This window comes from Oreochromis aureus, linkage group 2 (assembly GCF_013358895.1).
Source record: "Oreochromis aureus strain Israel breed Guangdong linkage group 2, ZZ_aureus, whole genome shotgun sequence".
NCBI classification, from domain to species: Eukaryota; Metazoa; Chordata; class Actinopteri; order Cichliformes; family Cichlidae; genus Oreochromis; species Oreochromis aureus.
This window is the reverse complement of record NC_052943.1, coordinates 5,030,159-5,050,677: the sequence shown is the minus strand read 5'-3', so window position 1 is coordinate 5,050,677 and position 20,519 is coordinate 5,030,159. Positions and strand designations below refer to the sequence as shown.

Below are 20,519 nucleotides of genomic sequence, written 5' to 3'. Positions count from 1 at the left end.
ATTTCCAGACCTATTTGGGTTGCTTTTACTTCTTAACAAAATATCACAGCTTGCGTGTTTGATGCGACTTTGTTTGAATGAATGAGAGAGGAGGACTCTTTTCCTGCCATTTGCGTGATTGTGTGAGGAAAAGTTTTTGGATCTTTGGCAGCGCAGACCCAAAGCTGCCTTTACTAAGCCTTCTAAAGCACCATCTGGCAGCCAGGGCCCCTGTGTCACCCTACTCACCAAGATTACATTCTCCTCTGGCCCTCTATCCCTGTCCCCTCTCCTCCTCTCCTGTCCACTTTATATTCTTTTCCTCTTTCAGTTGCCAGAAAACACAAATGTAGCGGATGAGGAGGTTTTTTGTGTGTGTGACTGCAAAGCCTGGGCTGTTGTAGCCTAGGTTTTCTAAAATGAATAATGCACTGGCAATCAGTTGAGACTTAACAGGGAGAAATAATTTGCATGTATTATTTTAGTTTCAATATAATTGTGACCCATTTGGGCTGAAAAGAATTTCTCATTAAATTTCTTCCTAATTTAGGAACCACTTGCCTGCTTGAATCCAAAGATTGTTGGCAGCCCGTTGTGGTACAAATCTATTAATGGCTTCACCTGTTTGAATTTATATGCATTGTTTAATTTATGGTGTCATATTTGCAGAAAATCACTGCAACGCAGATTCTGATATCACCTCATAATGATGTCGCACATAGAAATGAGGACATGGCATCATCAGATTGTGATGAGAACTAAAGCTGTTAAGATCCAGCATAACTGTATGTAATGATGTACAGTGCTGTGCAAAAATCTTGAGCCACCCCTCATTTCTTTATATTAGGAGAAGACTTTCTTATTAATATTTTAAAACTGATCTTGAACAGTAGTTTGCCAGGCTTTCTGGAGATCTTTCTTTGGACGTTGGCTGCTTTTTCATTCATTTTCAGTCCAGTCCTTGTATGACATTAAAAATTGTTATTATTAAATTGTATCTTTAGGCACTATTGCAAAAACACATCATTTGTTCCCAAATCTTAAGCTGACTCTATGAAAAATGCCAAAGATAACACAGTTTGGCAGACATAAAATACTGTTTTTCATCAACAAGGTGATTCCCAGAGAGCTGTTAGCTGAAAACGTGGACTATATTGGTATGGTGTGCAGTTTGAGATATGCCAAGAAACTGGAGGAAACTGGACAACTGGAGGCTAAAAAAAGTGTTTGGTCTGAAAAAATCTACAGCAAATGAACAGTATCTGAAAGTCATGTCCTTAAGAAACTGGGGGAAAAAAATCCATGAAAGACCTGACGCAGATCCTGTGAGATGCATCTGAGCCTTCAGTTTGCCACATCCTTATCAGAAATTGTCTCAGTGGAAGATTGGCTGTGAAGAAGCCGTTCTTAAGGAAGAGAAACAGGGAGGAAAGGCTGAGGCATGGCAAATTACACAAGAGCTGGGCTAAAAGTCAGTGGACCAGACCTGAACATCGTTGAAGCGGCGTGGGATCATCTTGACAGAGAACCAGCCAATGTCCAAAAAAGAGCTTTGGAATGTCCTTTAAAAAGACTGGAAAACTATTCCTGAAGCGTACCTGAAACCTGAACACATCACAAGTGGTCCTACCAACTACTGACTTTTCTACTTGTTAGACTTACACAAACTCTGTTAATGCCTTATATACATGTATTGTTGCACATGTTTCAATACATTTTCCTGGCATAAGACTTTTTCACAGTACTGTATAGTCTGTTCTTAGACATCTAACTGACCAGCAGTTAGTTATTATTATGTGTTATTTAATAAATAAAATTTGCTTTAGTCAACTGAATTAAAAAAGAAATGCATCTTTTGTAATTCAGTATCACTCTTATCTCTCATTTGTCATGTGAAGCAGAATCAATCACCTTTGAAGAGAAGTGTTCAAATTTTCTTCACAATTTCTCAATGCCTTGTCGTGTCCTTAGGTGCCACATTCTCAATGAAGTTGATAAAGTCCTACTTAAGTTTGAAGTCTAAAGCTGATTCACAACCCTAAGTGCGATTTGAGTACAAGTTGCCAACTCAAGTGCCCAGTGCTGGCTGGGAATGCACTTCATGTGTTTTTTTTACTCTTTTTTCCTTTAAACATTTAAAAATATCACAACTGCTAAAAACATCTACCTTCAGTATTTAGAGCTGTGAAAGCAGGGGAATCTGGCAGGACTCAAAGGACTCTAACTTACTGATGAATCAGATCCTGCTAAAAACCGAAGCGCCACTTTAAAAATCCTGCCACATTACAGCGGCGCACTACAGTGGAGCCCTCACTTTTCCCTAAGCGTGTAATTTTTAATACTCAGGGGTGGTACAGTCAAAAATAACTTCCATTTTCCACATGCATTAGTTTAGACTAAACAGCACCTTCAGGTGATGGCACAAATACATTTCCTGTCATTTTACTGGGCCCCACGTTGTCAGATTGAGCACAGCCTGACTGTGTGATGAGATCATCGAGTGATGTATTATAGTAATACCAAGCAGATGTATATGCTACAATATCATATTGTCTCAGGAGGCAAATTAATTATCTGGCTTCACACAAAAACAGTTTGAAATGCGGAAGAAGTGTAAATATCTTGCATCCAGTTAATGCACATTTTCAGCTGCTGTCATGAACTGCATAAGCTGTGAAAAAAATCACCAATTTAATGTATTAGTATAAAATGCAAAGCCCAATAAACAGTAACGCCACATAAGGGAATAGAGTCGAGCCTCCTTAATCGTCTCAGTGAAACGGTAAAAGGAACGTGTCACGTGAGAAACGGCGCTTCGTGAAAATCAAGAGCAAATTTTATTATTCCGAAACACATGCTAACTATTACATGCTCTGCATTTGTGCTGTGACAGTTCAGGCATTTTGGGAGATCAATAACCAGCAATGTGTCACAGAGGATGAAAAACCTGTCACGTCTTCAAAGAGCGATTCGACAGCACTCGCACACTTATTATGGCAATATTTTTGTCAGATATGTATATATATCTGACAAAAACATGTGCATCCCCACATCCAAACAGTGGTTGCTACTACAAATAAAAATCTTGAAAAATGCCGTTAGAGCTGGACAGATGGCACTGTGGAAATATTTTAAGGAAATGATTACAGGAGCTGTTTTTGTCTCGCCATTATCATTGTTGCATTTCTGCCGCGACGTACATATATCTTATAAATATGAAACTTTCAAACGTACGAGTAATAATGTGATGTTTCAGTGGATATGACATAGCTTACTGGCTCACATATCTGCACAGAAGGCAGCAGTAATTTTGAGGAGATCAAAGCACCAACGTGATATCGGTGCCTGTGCACACATTTTTCTTATTCTGAAAATATTAACAATAAACCATTGCTCTATGTAACGCTATGAGTAGATGTTTTTTAGGTGGAACGGTAACAGAGCTACATATTCCCTGAAACATGCCGGTGATAGAAAGCACAAAAAAAAAAGATTAATTCTTTACTTTTCTTAGTGTTCATCTGCCAAGAGTCAATAAAATGTGTTTTGTGGTATTATCTGTGTAATACTTACACTTGAATAGGGAGGGCTGAGGTAATCTCCCAGGTGGACTACACTTCCAGATACTAAATTATTGCTGACATTTTGGCAGCAAATACAATTGAGGTCCGAGAATTCTGGCGGGCAAACTCTTTACCCTCTGGTTTGAGGCTAATGTTACATTCATTGTCAATACAGCTGGACAGAGTCGGTCTTTTGGGATGGAGGATTTGCCTCGTTCGTGGAACCATGCTGCAACCGTATGGCACGAGCTGTCCCCCCTAAACAGTGTTAGCTGTCGTCCCAGCTGATGCACATTCATGAATTCACGCAGCCTGTTACACACGCATGGGCGCATGCACGTATGGAAATGCATGCAAAGCAGCTTTATCTGAAGCCATACCCATACGTTAAGCTGACATGTGCGCGCGCATTGCATTTAATAAAACTGTAATTAGCCTGCTCAGTTATAGAAGACAGGCAGGAATGCGAAAGAAAGCAGCAGGGAGGAAGAGATGGGGAGAGGGAGAGTTATAGTGAAAGAGAATGATAAATGATGGATTGAGAGCGCTCTCCCTAGACCCCGGGGTTAGCAGTGTGAGGGAGTTACAGCTGGCTAGCTCATTCCGTCCAGCCACAGATCTCATAATAAACATCACATGGGTAGTTTGGGCTGGCGGGTGCAGATTAAGCCGGAGCTGTTAGCTCTTTAAAGACTGCTCAATGTTGCAGCCAGCCAAGAACCTATTTATAGGGCAGCTGGAAGTGTATCAAAGCAGGTAGGCAGGAAGGCGCAGGACAGAGACGGTTTTCAAGCTGATTTATGGCTCTCAATCAGTGTAATAACAATAAACTGTCAACTAACACGCCACTTTTATTTGTAATTTATGGTACTGTGCTCCTAATAAACCTCTGTTTATTTCTCCCCTGTCCATCCCTCCCCCTCGTCCCGGGCCTTCTGTTGTGTCTATCCTACGCAGAGCTTCCCAGCAGTCCGGGTGGCCAGTTCACGTTCCGTCCACTGCCCCCACCTCCGCCGCCGCCCCACGCCTGCACTTGCGCCCGCCCGGCACCTTACACTCAAGTCAGCCTACAGAGGAAGACCATGCCAACTCGGTGCCAAGCCAGCCAGGGCGGCCAGGGGGCAGACACCAGCTCGATCGCAGACCAGGCACAGCTTCACAACAGCTGGGTGCTCAACAGCAACATCCCCCTAGAGACCAGGTAAGGGAATGCTTTTTTTCTGGAGTTATTTTTAGCGCAGGCAAACACAGGGCTGCGCTCCAAAAAGCTTTCAGTCCAGACTGGATGTCATTTTGTAATGAAATTCTTCAAGTGAAAATATCTTCAAGGCAAACCGCCCTCCCTCAGCATAATGTCACTTGATTAAAGACATTTCTTTAATCTCACAAATGAGGTTCATTAGATTAAAGAAAAATCTTTCATCAGGACTGTGACTTGGCAGACTTTCACAAAATTTCTTCGAAAAAAATCAGAGTATAATGATTAAGAATGAATGCTGGACTAAAGGATTTGTTAGGATGGGCATGTTTTGCACATGTTTGGAGGAATAAGTGGAACACCACGCAGGCCTCTGGGGTATTATTAAAGGACTTCCATCAAAGTCATCATGAAACTCTTTTTTTTTTCCGGTTATTTGGAATTGTTTTTGTTCTCCTACCACACACACCACCGCATTTACCAGGGGACCTGCATTTGTGTAAAAACTATCCAAAATGAAAGCAGAAATCCTCTTTTCAGGAACACATTGTAATTTCACTTTCAGCTTTAGTACCCCGAGAATTTTTTTTTCTGCCAAAATGCTCAGAGACAAGCCACTGGAAGTCGGTCCCATCAAACAGAATTAAGCATACGCTTGCCGCATAGGTATTAATTGATCAGAGAATTATTTAGGAGATCCTCATTTGTGGGGCTGCTTTCGAGAAGAAGGAGCAGCAAGGTGGAAAAGAATGTGTTTGCATGTGTAATGAGCGGCTGGGCGCGGGATTCTGGTATATTATGCGCGAGGATGAGATTGGCAGGCTGCCACACCAGAAGAAGGGATTTTAATAAGTTATGCATTAGGCCATAATTAGATCTTACCTCATTTAAAGGGAAGGAAGAATAAAATTAGATTCAGTGACAATTTAAATTAATCATTGGCTAGACATGAGTATCAATGTAAAGGCTTGTCAGGAGTGCATTGTAATTACATTACTTATCGGTGAGCGTGTGAGCGCGCGTTAAATGAAAACTCACCACAAACAAAAAAATTCGGATCGTTCAAACAATATTTGATGAGCTCAAAGAACTTTTCTCCCAAAGTGAGATGTGATTATAAAAACACAATTTCCGCAGTGACTCAGTATATTGGATGGTGACTTTTTTTTTTTTTTTTTGTAGGAATACATTTCGCGCGTTTGGGACTTTCTAGTCAAATATGTTTTATTTGATAGTGCGCTATTAGTTCTGAACCATAAAATGTAATCATATTCATAGTCAATAGAATAGTGTCCCTGCGTACCATAATTCAGATAATATTGGCTCTTTTCTATCCAGTTTTTGAAGAAAGAGCCCAAAAAAAGATCCAACTCTTCACTGCTTAACTGTTTTGAGTTTGGATTTAATATTCAAGCGCCCTCCCTCCTCTCTCCTTTTCACATTCTCAGATACACTGCTAATCTAATGATTTCATATTTCTGTTTTTACCCTGGCAGCGCTATCGGCTCGATCTCCAGATTAAAGATTAATCAAGTATTTACAAACTTGACACGGGGGCTTATGCTGACAGAATTCTAAGTGATGCTGTGACCTTAATAAAAATGGCAAAACATGGATAACATCTCTTGTTGTCAAGTGTGCTTCCATTTTCCTCGACTTGCGCACTTGATGAATCAGTATTCAAATGTATTGACGTTGCGTCAGCTGAGATTAAGATTGTTTGAAGTGTGCATAGATTTTCCTTTTCAGCTGCGCATCCGTTATGTTTCTGGAGAGGCCAGCTTGTGTTAGTGGAGGCTTGCGGATATGGATATTCAATCTATCTGACTGGCTCTCGCAGTGGGTGTGTTAAGGGGTACAAATGTTGGGACTGTAATAAATTGACTTGTGCCCTGCCTTCTCTCCTTCCTCTTATTGATAGGATGTGAGTGTACGTAAGTCACAAGCTGTGGGTGTGCACCAACACTGTGAAATAAGCTTTGCATCGCACACACTGCACATTGCCATGCACCTGTGAACAAAGTCCTCCACCTACACAGGCAGACACACACACAAAGACACACACTTATCCAGGTAGAGACAGCCCCTGGGCCTAGACTCCGACCTCCTGGAGAGCGGGAACTCTCATTTTCTTCCTGTCTCGGGGGAAATCTGCCCTCTGATATAAATTCAGAGCTTCCTGGGCGTCGCCCCTAGATATTGTCTGAGAAGATCAAAGGCGGGGGAGCCAGGAAGAACAGTGAAGCATTTTAAAAGCACCACACAAGAAGAATAGAGTTCCACTTGCGTTGACAAATGCAATTTCTTCAGCCGGATTCTGATCCCTTCGCTCTAATCCACCTTTGGCGGAGCAATAAAAACCCCGTGGTCTTCTGAACCCGTGCGTTGGCCTCGAAAGTGTGAAAATGCTGTATTTGACATCTTTTTTGTGCATGTTTGTCTTGCGCGCCATTCTTTGAGGCGAGCTATGTGTCTCTCTCTGTTTGTGTGGCTGTGTGTTTCTCGGGTTTATCTCTGGCCTTTCAGAGTTGAACTGCCATTGACCCGTAGGTGTGTAGCTGCTCTGTGCGCAGTCTCCTGTGTCCTCAATCTAGCTCACAGCCTTCAGCAGATGCTGGATGAGAAAGGAAAGGAGGCAGACAGTGAAGGATGGATGTCATCTGTCAGGCACTGGGCCATGTTGGAGACATACAGAGAGAGAAACACAAAACAGGCATGGGTTTAAGATGACTGAGGCAACACTCCCTCACGTGCTGCACAAAAAACATAAATAACATAAGTTTACTGACAATATAAATATAAAATACAATATATAAATACAATTTATTGGCATGTGTTTGTGTGACACGTGTGTACTATTTAATACATATGTTGTCCAGCTGTTTTTCCCATGTTGGTGAGGATTAACTTTGCAACTGACCAATCACTTGTTGTGATGTCATAGCTTTGCAATGTGGAGATAAAAAAACGACATGTAAAACTGTCTCCTGGAGTATGGTATAAGCATTTCAAGTATTTTCTTTATGTAGTTATACAATGTAATAAATATATCATCAAGTTAGGTTTACAAATTTGGTTTTCTCTTAATAGTTTAGCCATATTCCTGGATAATTCTATTAAATTCTTAGCTAATTAGCTAAGAAGTTAGCATTAGCCATATTTTTGCTAATGCTAATGGCTCAGTTAGCATTAGCAAAGAAAATGGCTAAACTATTAAGACACACACACACACATTTTCCATTTTCCATAAAATTGGATGTTTAGACTGAACATTATTAGTTATTTACAGGCTATTTGTGTATGTATATGTAATATACATACACAAATAGGCTGTCATTGTTTATATGTAATAAACAAATTTCCCACGTGTGGGACTAATAAAGGTTATCTGTTATCTTATATCGATAGATACCTGAGGGTTGTAAATATACTCATCTGAGCAGTAGAATATCATATTAGTTATTTACATATTATAAGATGTACATCAGAAGCAATGATCCAAGGAGTAATCGCTTGGACTTAGTCAATTAATCAATAACAGGAGAATACAAACATTAATTGAACTTGGAAAAAAAATGCAATATAAGGCCAATGTAAGTCCTAGAGAAAAATCCATTAAAAATCTTGCACTGGGGTTCCACTTGTCCCTTTTCTGGACTGCTTTGATGCTGCAACAGCTGTGGCCACAGGCTTGACGTTTGGCCAGTCGTATGTCCTCCCATCTGCCCCTTTGTTATGAACACAATATCTATTGGAGGCACTCACAAGAATTAATTTGAGTCTGGCACAAATGCTCACCAAGTACTCAAGGCTGAACTGTCTGTATTTTGAGAGATCAAAAGTCAAGGTCACCATCAACTTACATCCAGCGTGTCTTCTTGAATGCGAACACCTGGAAGACATATGTTGTTCTCCTGTTTTACTTTTCAATAAAGCTTGTAGTTCTCAGTTGAAATTCAAAGTCCTTCCTGGAGAAGTCCACTGTCGCCCCAGCTTTCTTGTTTTTAAGTAAAATGCGCCTGCAGGGCAGGATAACAGTTAAATGGATAAAGAAGATGGATGTAGTTTAGCCATGTATGAGGACAGCGTTAGAGTCTGGAGTCCAGCGATGTTGTCAGTCTGCTGTCTGGCACCACTTTAATGGCCTGTCTTGTGAGGTCCCTTCAGAGACTGGTGTCCTGCCAGCAGCCTGTGACCTCGCACCTTTTACTGCATGGACAGAATAACACTCTGGCGAACTGCACATATCCCCCAACATATCGCACCAACAGCCAATATTAACCCCTGGAGAGCACACAGTAATCTGGAGCAATAATGCTGTCTGTGAATTGCAGGAGCTCAGAGATATTTTCTTGTTGTTTTCTTTGTTTGCTTGGAAAAACACACACACACACACTGCAGAGAATAAGACAATGACTCATAGCTGTTTTCTCCTTCTGATGCTGTCTCATAGCCATCCTTTGTTTCCCACCACCAGCAGTCTTTGTTCATTTTTTTGATGGGATCCGGTACGGCCAGATCAAGCTGGAATCGCTTATAATTGCTTTACCCAGATCTACCTTTCCAAGTTGCATAATTTCCTTTCCCTGCTTCTCATCTGACACCATCCAACCTTCGCCCCCCATTATCCAAACACAATATAGATGAAATGCTACTTAGATTAATTGCCCCGCAGCTTAGTTTCCTATCGTCAGCGGCAATCTAACACACTCTTTTTCATAATGAGAATAAACCTCATCGTTGTTTAACGAATACAGCCGTATAACTTAAGTAGTCGCTTTGATGAGTCAAAAAAGGAATAGGTAAGTCATTGATCCTTGGCTGCCGGGGCTGTTTCATTCTCTTTCATATCAGTGCTGCTCTGCATTACAGTAGTGGCTCATAATGTTGCACCAGAGAGAGATACTTGGTCATATATGCCCTTTTTCAGCCTTTCAGCCTATACTTTATCTATAATGTCCTACAGGTGTATTACATAGCTGTTTCTTGGATTCAGTACATCCCAATACTGTCCGTTGTCTGACTTGTTATAATGCAGTAACTTTGAATAATGCATGTGGTATACATTTGCCACAAAAATTGCCTGCTTTCCAGAACACATTATAAATTACAAGTAGAATCCTAGCGCTTAGGGACTTCCTCAGACTACTCTTCTTCCTTGGTTTTAGGTTCCTGTATTAATTTTTGATGATGCTTTTCTTGGAAGTTTAACAGATTCCTTAGATTACAGGCACACAAATGCAGGCAAACACGTAAGATATTAACAGTTTAGTTGAATTACTTTCGCACAGCACTAAGTGCTTATTCGGTACAGGTTCAAGTAAGGACTGAGTGTTCATGCATTGGCAAAGTGGAACAGTCTGTCCTCTCTGTGATATGTGAAACCCAAGTCTGTATTCATCATTCAAAAAATAGTGGGAGAGGGGGTCTCTTCTAAAGTCCCCCACCTTGGGGGCTCTTTAAATGAGCTTCAGTCAGGCGTGCATCAGCGTGAGACTGAAATCCACCGAGTACAGATTTGCATGAATAGAATCAGAATATGATACTAGATACCTGAGAAAAATGATGTCTGCGCTGTGCTAATTGGTGAAGCGTTGAAGCACTGTCCTAGATAGGCCTGCATGGTTACTGTGATTGTTTCCAACTGTGTACTGTAATCTGCTTTAGAAAAGCACCAACAGCGGTCCCAGAGGTAGGAGTTACTTTGCAGAGCACTGAATGCAGAACAGCTCCTCGCTTGTAAGATTAGGGCAGCAATTAATAGCCCGCATGCTTAACCTGTCGCCTTGAAGAGCAACAGTCCAGTCATAGCTTAACCGTAGCTCTGCTTAGCAGAACTTTCAAGCTTTCTCCACTTGAATAGGTGATGTGTGGAGTACTGTAACTGGGGTGAAAAATACAGTATTTAAAGGCTACATGTTATAACAATTTCAACAAGTTCATTCAGAATGTGTCTTAAAGTTTCAACTGAAAAAAAATCCAGATTTTCTTTTCTTTTACTATCAGTATGCTGTACATCTCTGGCAGAGCGTATATAGGTGACCACATGACAGATGAGCAAGACTTGTTTCAAATTATACAAGATCAGGATTTTAACAGGGTACTGGCAACAGTTTGGAAGTGACTGCTGGGTAACATCTAGGCTTAGCTTCTTCCCATCTGATAACAGAAAAATATATACCTGAAAAAAGCGTTACTGGAAAATTAGCTTTATTAATAGATTATATTTGAAATCAGAGGGTGGGAGAAATGCAAAGAGATGGATGGTCTGAAATGAACCAGCAGCTAGCACAAAAAAGATAATTGTACAGTTCTCAGATTGGTATTACATGGTAATGTCATATTAGACACAACATGTGGTAGCACTAAACATGTATGTTTGTTTGATGTTGTTGGATGTTGTCATTGTAAATAAAAAGAAATGATGATCCTTTAGTTCTGCATGTATGAATCCATCCAGGCTTGTTAATCTGGCTCAGCTATTTGTGATAAAATAAATGGTCATTTGGTTTCACTGGTTTTGGCATTTTGTGTCATTTTCAGTAATTATCAAATTGTTGTACTTTATCAAATGCAAAAAAAATCCTCTAATAAAAAAGAACCCAAAAACCAAACTTGTTAAAAAAAACACTTTTTTTAACAAGTAAAAATTCTGGTTTTGAACCAACTACCAGAGCCAATGTTAGCTTAATTAGCTGGCTACAGTTGATTAAAATGAGTAATAGCTGTCAGGTCAACTGCCATAATTAGCAGTTCCTGGCGAAAAATAAAAAGCATGATTTGTTTGCTTCTGGCTGGGGACTAAAAGCCATTTTTTCCATGAACAAAAAAAAAAGTTAAAATTTAGAGTAGTAAATGTCCCGCTGTTATAACTGAAAATTGCTCATGAGAGAGCGAGAAAGCATAGCAACAGTAACTGAGGAAGGTAACGGTAAACGGCATTTTGCAATAACACCTTTTATGTATGTTTCTCCTGCAGACACTTCCTGTTCAAGCAGGGGTCTGGTTCGTCAGCTCTGCTGTCAGGGGCGGGGCAGGGATACCCCCTGACCTCCGGGACCGTGTACTCCCCTCCACCTCGGCCTCTGCCGCGCAGCAGCGTGACCAGACCACTGTTTACCTTCAACAAGCCTCACCGCTGCTGCAACTGGAAGTGCACAGCCTTGTCCGCGTCACTCCTCACTCTCACCCTGGCCCTGCTGCTCACTTACGTCATCGGTGAGTTGCCGTCACGCACGCATGCATGAGAAGCACAAGGAGTTTCGCCTTCATTTGTTCTGAGTTTAGCGGAAAATTTACATTTTCAAAAGGGATTGTTAGAGGAGTTGGAAAATTGTGGGACTTGCCAAGAGAGTGCCTAGTTAATTCATAAAAGGAAGCAATAAAAATACAGAAGCAAACTGTAGCCTTCTAACAGGGAACCTTACGCATGCACAATGTTTCTGTATTCAAAGGGTAATATAAATATAGGAACTTAAATAAAAGGAAAGAAAAAAGAAAGGGCGATCGATATGGGATCAAAGCAGGCCTGCTGAAATTTTTGCTCTTACTTTGAAGCAGTATTGCATTGTCTTCACTCCAAAGGATATTCTAAATTGTAAATTAGCTGTTCTGGACCAAAGCTCACAAAACTAGTATTTGAGGAATCCACACATGCAGTGACTTATTTGATGTTTTTCACACAGTCTCTCTCACACACTCACACATACACACAGCTACACAAAGTTGCACAACCTTATTAAACTTCTCCCTTGGTGATTTTATTATATTAATCAATCCAGGTTTGTCTAAGCTTAGGACCTAATTGCCTGCACCTTTTCTTCTTTTTTTTTTACTGTTTACATATTTTGTAGATTTTTTCCCCCTTTAATGATTAATTAATTTGATTTTTCATTTGCTAAAAGCAAAGACTTCCTATTTAACCCCCACGTTTTATTTCGGATTAATCACAACTTTGTAAATGTCATTACTGCACTTTGTTTTGGTTATTTTTCATCCCTTTTGTTTTGTATCGTTTTCACTAATAAACCAAGATAACCTAAAATTAATAAGCTCAACACCGGCTGCAGAACTGTTGCCTGCATTTTAGTAAGCTGCACAAAGTACTAGTTCACAGTTTTAACATATAAACTGTGCCCATATGTCCCCTCAAGACCATTAAGGTCTGCTCCTCAATCACTCCTGATCATCCCGCGGTCGTAGCTTATTTCAAAAGGAGCTCGTGTCTTTGCTGCCGTTGCATCAAAACTCCCCAATGACCTGAGACATGAACATAAACTGTGACTGTTTTTAAGTCTAAGCTGAAGGCATAGCTTTTCTGTCAAGCTTATGGAAACTGCTGATTGGTTGCTGTTGGACTGTTTCATGTAAACATTGTGAATGTGATGTGTTTAGCATACATTTTTTGGGAATCTGTTTATTCGGTTTTAGTGTAAAAGTGCAACTTTTTGGTTTTAAATGTGCTATAAAAATAACATTTACTTACTTACTTACACATGAAATATTAAATTCGGTGTGCTATTATAGATTAAACTAGACAGCAGGAAGAGTTAAGCTATAAGTAGCAATAAGCAACAACCTATTTGAAACAACTATTAATATAACAGTTCTTACATTTTGTCTTCTTGCATTAAATTTTATATTTTAGTCTCATCATAAATTAGTTAAATTACATAAATTGTATTATTATTTAGCACCCAAAAACATGGCTGATTGCATTTCATCAAGTCTTCTGTTAGGTATGAAGGAAATAATGCGACTCCATTCTGCACTACCTCGTGAAAATTAATGTTTGCCAAATAAAAGTTCAACAGTAATTGCATCTGTGTGGCACTAAATGAAAATACGGGATCAGACTCAGTTCTGGAGAAGAATAAAAGTTTGAGAATTTAATAAATCAATAATCAACTTAGACGGGAAGGTGTAAAAATAGTGAAGGTAATAATTGAATTGTATTGTCACCGCAGAGCGTTTATTGGTCATACCTTTAATTGTAACGGAGTGCTGTTAAACTGTAGCTTTGTTAATTTTCCTTGTGCAAAGGATCTAAATGTTCTCATGAAAGCAGATCAAGTCCAGTTTTTATGACTGAAGCTATCTTTGCAGTAATTAGAGTCTTAAAAACTGGAAAGTTGTTGAGTAGCTCTGTGGTCTGGAAGATCATTAACCGAGTTTGTCAAAGTCAAATACCAAATTTAATCATCGATCCCCTCCAATTGCTTCATCTCGCTGCTCAGCCTCAACCTTGGCCGGGCCCTCGACCGCAGCACATCGGCTCCCCTCCGCTGCCCCAAGTGCAGATATCCCAACCCTCCACCCAGCTAGTTCATTTCCCTCCTGTGGTGGTGCTCAAGGTCACGCTGGAGCAGGGCGGGGGGTTTGCATTAATCACACACACACACACACACACACACACACACACACACACACACACACACACACACACACACACACACACACACATCACAGACAGACATCACACATACACAAGCGAATCCATGCAGATTAATCCCCAGGCTGAACCATGCTATTCCATTAATGTCCCAGCCCCGGTAATTAGTGCATTAGTGAGGAGTGTGAGTGATGACTCGGAGACGACATCACCTTTTAATTGGTGTCATGCTCCGCTCCTGTTTGGCAGTGATTGATCTCCGTGTTGACGTCACCATGGCAACCGCACCAAGACGTATGGGATGTAAGCACAGATGATATGTTAGCCTGTAAATCAAAGGCATTCAAATTGCAAGATTAAAGTGGTCATGGACTTAATGTCTTTGTCTAGGGGGAGAGGTTGAGACACAGGCCACAGGATGATTAGGTTCTCTCATTACATAATGATTCAGTAATTTTAATGAATTAATTAACAGCCACTGACAGGAAGAGGGGAAGAAAAAAAAACGTCCCAGTGCACTTTCTCATCTTCATCGAAATACTCGCCATGCTGACTTTTGCCCGTTTATTGATTTCACATCGCTTCTTCTCATTATCATAATATAATCCAGAATGAAATGAGTTCACTCTGCTCTGAAAATGCAGTCATGTTTGTCTTTAGTTTTGCTTTTCCCCATATCATCAGAGCCTGCCGAATATTCTCCTGTACCTGGGTATCCAGTTGTCAGACTTATATCTATTTATTAGTTTTACATGTTGAACATGTTTCTCAGTCAAATTATTTTTACCTTCTTCACCCACTAAATGCTGAAACTATCTCTGACAGCCAACAGAAACAATGTGGATAACTGATGAGTCATTTAGGTGAATTGAAGTCAAGCGAGATGTCAAACATACTAACAGTTCAGCTTCTCAACATGGACGATTTGTTGCTTTTCTTCAGGTTTTATTTACTTATTTTGCTTTATTTTTCCAATTCATTCATTTACTTGTTTTGGCTCTTCAAACCTTTTACGGATTAATAAGAAGGTAGATTCATGGATGCCCCACATACTTTTTCTTTTCCTTATCCTGTAATAGGTAAAATGTTGTGTGTGTATCGTCTGCGGTTTTATTCCACAGACACTGCTGATTATTTGCAGGATATGAACATGACATATTCCTTTACAGTCGTGCCAAGCTGGAGCCTAACATTTCAGAGCGTTGGAGATGGTTCCTCCCCTCGGTGGAAATCGTTTTAACGCAGCTGTCAGTTTTGGCTCAATCTTCGTCTTTTTTTCATGACTCTCGGCCAAACTTTACACTGCTTTCCACAGTGCTTCACCGTGTAACTAAGCTTGTAACTGATCCCGCGTGCTCTGTGAGGGCACGGAGTGGACGAGCGGTTTAACGGTCAGCGCCGTCCTGCCAGCGGTTTCTTAACAGCTGGGAAGCGGTTCCTAACACCCTTCGAAAACCGTCGTCTTTATTGTCTCTAAAGCTCTGTGTGTAAGTTATGTGACTTTGTTTATTAATTTGAAGCAAAGTAACCCACCAAATAATGAAGCAATAATATTGTATTTCAAATTAAGAATTCCAATTAGCACAACAATAGGACGATGCATGATTGCGGAGATAATGCTGTGCCTAAGTGATTGCGGTGTGTGCCCCCTGTTGTGATTAGCTAAGGCAGCCATCCTCTCTTTCTTTACTGCCCTCTCTCCTCTCCTCCCATACCCCCTGGTGTTGCAGGGGCTGCGAATAGCTTTGTTAATTTGTTTATCCCCCAACGCGCCCCTCCCTCCCCAAGTCATAGCTTGTTATTAAGCACAACACGGCCATCAGATATGAGAGGCAGGCATTATGATAGTGAAAGGGGCATTTAAGGAGAGATAGAGGACAGATTAAGATTGCATCTGTAATCTTGAAGAATATTGCTACTGACAACACTACCCGTAACTCATTTTTCTATTTTGAGCCTCATTTAAGCCTGCGTTAAAAAAACAAGAAGAAGAAAAAAAAACTACCTACCATTGCTTTATCATGCTGTCAGAAAAAGCTAATTAGAGTATTTTCTGCATTAATGAATGTCTTGCTGTTTTAAATGGTTACAATCCTCAGTTGCTCAATCAAATATGAGAGAGGGTGGGATGTTTCACTTGTGAATGATAATCATCTCTATGGCAACAGGGAGAAGCTTCTGATTCAGGTGAAATGAGCAAGTCAGCAGCACCCTGCAATCAAATAATCACCTTCAAATCACATTTAGTCCCACGGACACACACACACACACGCACGCACAAAGACACAGTGTGCACTTTCAGCTATGATCGTCTTTGTGGTTGTGTTGTGCAATATGTGTCGCTTTGGGGGGGCTTGTGGTTCCATAAAGAGCCAAATGACTTGTTAGTGGCTTTAAGTTTATTACATTCATGTCTTTTTTTCCTTTGCGCAAATCTACTTTCACAGTTTGATGGCAAATCCGAGCATCTGCCCTTAAACGTTACATATTAATCAGAGAGGTCAAACACAGTGCAGTTTCCAACTGTGCTTAAAAGAAAAAACATGTGTTTATTAGAGCTAATGATTATTTCCATTAAGATAAAGCCACAGATTATTGTCTTAATTTGATTTTCCAGAGCCTAGGGTGATGCCTTCCAGTGAATGGCTTCTTCCAAATCTCCAAATATATTCTGTTCACAGGAATAAAAGGCAAAGTAGCACACCAGTCTCGGAGGCTGGAACAAGCAAATGTTTGGCAGCTGTGCTTGAAAAATTCTCATGATTAATCAGTTCTCCGTTGTCAGCTCCAATGTTTATGTACACGGTGCTGAAATTGTTTTTCACTTCAGTTAAAGTTGACAACAAAATGAACTGATAACTTTTTTTTTTTATTTGTAAAGATTAATGAAATTCATGTTTTGGTTTCGTATTCCTAAATGTGATAAATTGGTGATTTAAATCATTTTTCTGTTGCACAAAACAAGCAATTTCACACTCTCGACACTCTGATAAATCAATTATTATCAGAAAATCAACAGATACATTTATAATTTTCATTTATGTATAATATAACACATGGTATGTTTGACAGCTTCAAACTGAGGCAGGGTTTTTAGGTTCCTCGCTCTCAATGTGGATTTCTCCTCTAAACGTCCTAGCAGGCCTGTCTCAAAGCTCCGAGCTGATTACAGCTTATCATAAATTAAGTGCTTGTTCTAGTCTATGTTGTTGACCTCCCTGGCTTCCAAGTTGGGCAACTGCAAATGTGATTTGAGGAGAACATTATGCAACAAATACAGTGGAGGAAATTGATTTTGATATACAATCCTGTGCAAAAGTCTCGAGCCACTCCTCATTTCTTTACCTGCCCATTTTCAGAGCAATGTTTTTTTGGGGGGGTTGTTATGCTATGCAACACTGACCCACGAATCATTAATGCATAAAAAAACTAAATCAAGGGATGAACCGCTGTTGTGTCTACATTTAACAGACAGACTTTGTTAGTAGCAGCCTGACATAAAATCCCCATTTTTTCCTCAGGATAACACGGTGTCGCAGGCATAAAACAACTTTTTGCACCAACAAGGTGATTCCCAGAGAGCTATTAGATGAAAACTTTGGCATGGTGTGCAGTGAGTCCTTAAAAAACTGAGGAAACCGGACAAGTGGAGGACAAAAGACGACGTGGCAGACCTAAAAGGCTATCTTGAGCAAAGGAACAGTATGTGAAAGTCATGTCCTTAAGAAACAGGGAAAAAAATCCAGCAAAGACCTGACAGAGGAGCTGAAAGATGCATCTGGCCCTTCAGTTGATCCATCTACTGTTCAGTGAAGCCTCATCAGTAATGGTCTCAGTGGCAGGGTGGTTGTGAAGAAGCTGTTCTTGAGGAAGGGAAACAGGAAGAAAAGGCTGTTGTAGCCAAATTACACAAGAACTGGACTGAAAATCAATGTCTGATGGAGTGATGAATCCAGATTTTATTTTATTTAGTTGTCAATTTGTATGGAAAAGGTCAGGAGAGAGGTACAGCAGCGAGTGTCTACAGCCATCTGCAAAACACAGTGGAGGCTGTGTCATTATTTGGGGCTGAATTTCAGCCAGTTGTGTTGAGGTTTGAGTTATGAACACAGAAAAGTACAGTCAGATTTTGATCCATCACACAATGCCACCTGGTAATGGGAACACTATCAGTGATGCATTGGCCTCCCCAGAGCTCAGACCTCAACAGTATTAAAGCAGTGTGGGATCATTTTGACAGAGAATGTAGCAAAATGCAGCCGACATCCAAAAGAGCTTTGAATATTATTCAGTAAGCCCTCATTCATCAATATTATCATTTTCTTGGCTGTTTCCTGTCAAAAACCTTTTAAAAACAGATAAAAGACACAAATCTGCAGTAGTATTATTCTAATTCTTTGTTCAAAGTCCAAATTGCAGATATATGCAGATCACAGTTCATAAACTGAAATGAAATCAAAGCTAGAATTAGTCAAAAAAGTCTAATGTGTTGTCTGCTGCTGTTTTTATATACAATGCCTAAAAATGTAGCTGCTGATGTTACAATCAAGGCGAAATAATTTTTACTCTTTAAGCTGCTTCATCTGCTTTCACAGTGTGACAGAAGACGTTAGGGTATAGACACTGGCTTTGCAGATACCCACTGCTGTCACGATTGCTGAGCTAATGTGAGCCAAACAAAGAGCATCTACTGGCTATGAATGAATTACAAATCATGTCTGAGATCATTAACCAATACTTATCTTCCAGCTTATCTAACTTATCTAGGAAGACTAAGAAAAATCTTCGTACAAAACAAACAAATCTCCATTACAGTTTCGAGGCTATGTTATACAAGCCCCACCCACCTACCAGTGGGGCTTGTTATATATATTTTTAAAACACATAAATCCATATCGATGTTTAACCCCAGAAAAGTGAAACGTTTGACAAACACAGATTTGTTTGTGACAAAATGACTCATTTAGAACAAATGTTGTAACAGACATTTAAAAGAAGTGACTATTAATTATAAATCATTCATAATTTTTTATGAACATTCATCCGTTCTGTGTTCCAGTAGAACATTGTGTTATGTGAAGTAATTTTTTTATAATTAGAAAACAAAAAAAATCCCAATTATGCAAAAAACTGTTGCACTGATTAAGGAAGCAATAAAATTTGGTTATTTGAGTGTGTGTAGCAACAGCCTCTGTGGGTTTGATTATAGCCTGAAAATGGCCATTAAAAAAGAAAACAACAGAAAAACAACAACAACTTTGTTTCGAAACTCGTCAGAATAATCGTTCTGTGAAAAAACGAGGGCTATACCTCGTGGGGAAAATGCCATAAAAAACATTAGGTTGTAGGCTGCTACCTTCACAGAACAGCACCAGCTGGTCTTAAAATGAATAAAAGAGATGTGAGCAAGAGGACAAGTACATAAGGGTCTGTAGTTTCAGAAGGGGTAACCGCACATATGAGCTGGCAGCTGCATTAAATGGCACCAGTCTCAAAATGACCAGTTAGGAGGCAACTCCAGCATGCTTACCTTTGAGGCAGAGGTGAAGCCATATACACGAGACTGTCCACTGAATGGAAACTATTAGGATGGGTGAAAGAGAACCAGTGTTGGATATAGGAAGATATGACGGAAGTGTTCAGATTAAAAATAAGAACATTTGTAGGATCAAGTAAGATGTTGGAGGAGTGCTCATTAGGGTTGTTTGGGTGGTGCTAAGCGGGAGTGTTCTGGAAGATAACTGAGAAGTTGAACAAAGAAGGCTACCACTCTATTTTGCAACCCCGTGGCATGCCCTGTGGACATCTATCAGTCGCAGCCAGTTCCCTCGTAAACAGGTCAATGACCTCTCAACCGCATCCCAACTGCAAAAACATCAGCCATGCTTAATGCGTACACAGTAATGTGCATACAGTAATGAACATGATGCAGAGTAGAAACGAAAACAATCTCATTTGCCTTTAGAACCTGATTGATCCTGTCTCTGTGAAGGGAATAATTAATAGTTGTGAATAATGATGATGTTACCTCTGTTGTACCCACTATGTAAATGCGCATGACTCTCTCGCTTTGAAGATGCTCGTGGATGGATCCTGCTGCCGTCTGACGCCGCAGCTATTAAATAAACTCCGCAGACGGACACAGCTCTAAGCAACAAACACAACTTCAGCTCTTGATAATGTTTTATCAAAGCACTTTTATTATACTTGCTAGACATGCCAGCGAGTCTCTCACCACTCACTGGTATGACTTTTTTACGGACATTTCAGTTTGCAATAGATGTGAAATTGCGGAGCAAAGTGAATGAGGCAAGAAATGTGGAAAAAGCCTGCTGTTCAGACCTGGAAGAAAAAAAATTATGTTAAATTTTACAACAGTTTTTTTTTT

The 20,519-nt window shown here is 40.1% G+C and overlaps 1 protein-coding gene across 1 annotated transcript in view; it reads left to right on the top strand.

Moving 5' to 3' along the window:
- Nucleotides 1-20,519, top strand: part of tenm1 (teneurin transmembrane protein 1) — a 202,581-nt gene that overhangs the window by 55,079 nt on the left and 126,983 nt on the right. The window contains exons 4-5 of the mRNA XM_039615819.1: nt 4,500-4,743; nt 11,720-11,958. Coding sequence (XP_039471753.1) covers nt 4,500-4,743; nt 11,720-11,958 — 483 coding nt within the window. The remainder of the gene's footprint in view (nt 1-4,499; nt 4,744-11,719; nt 11,959-20,519) is intronic.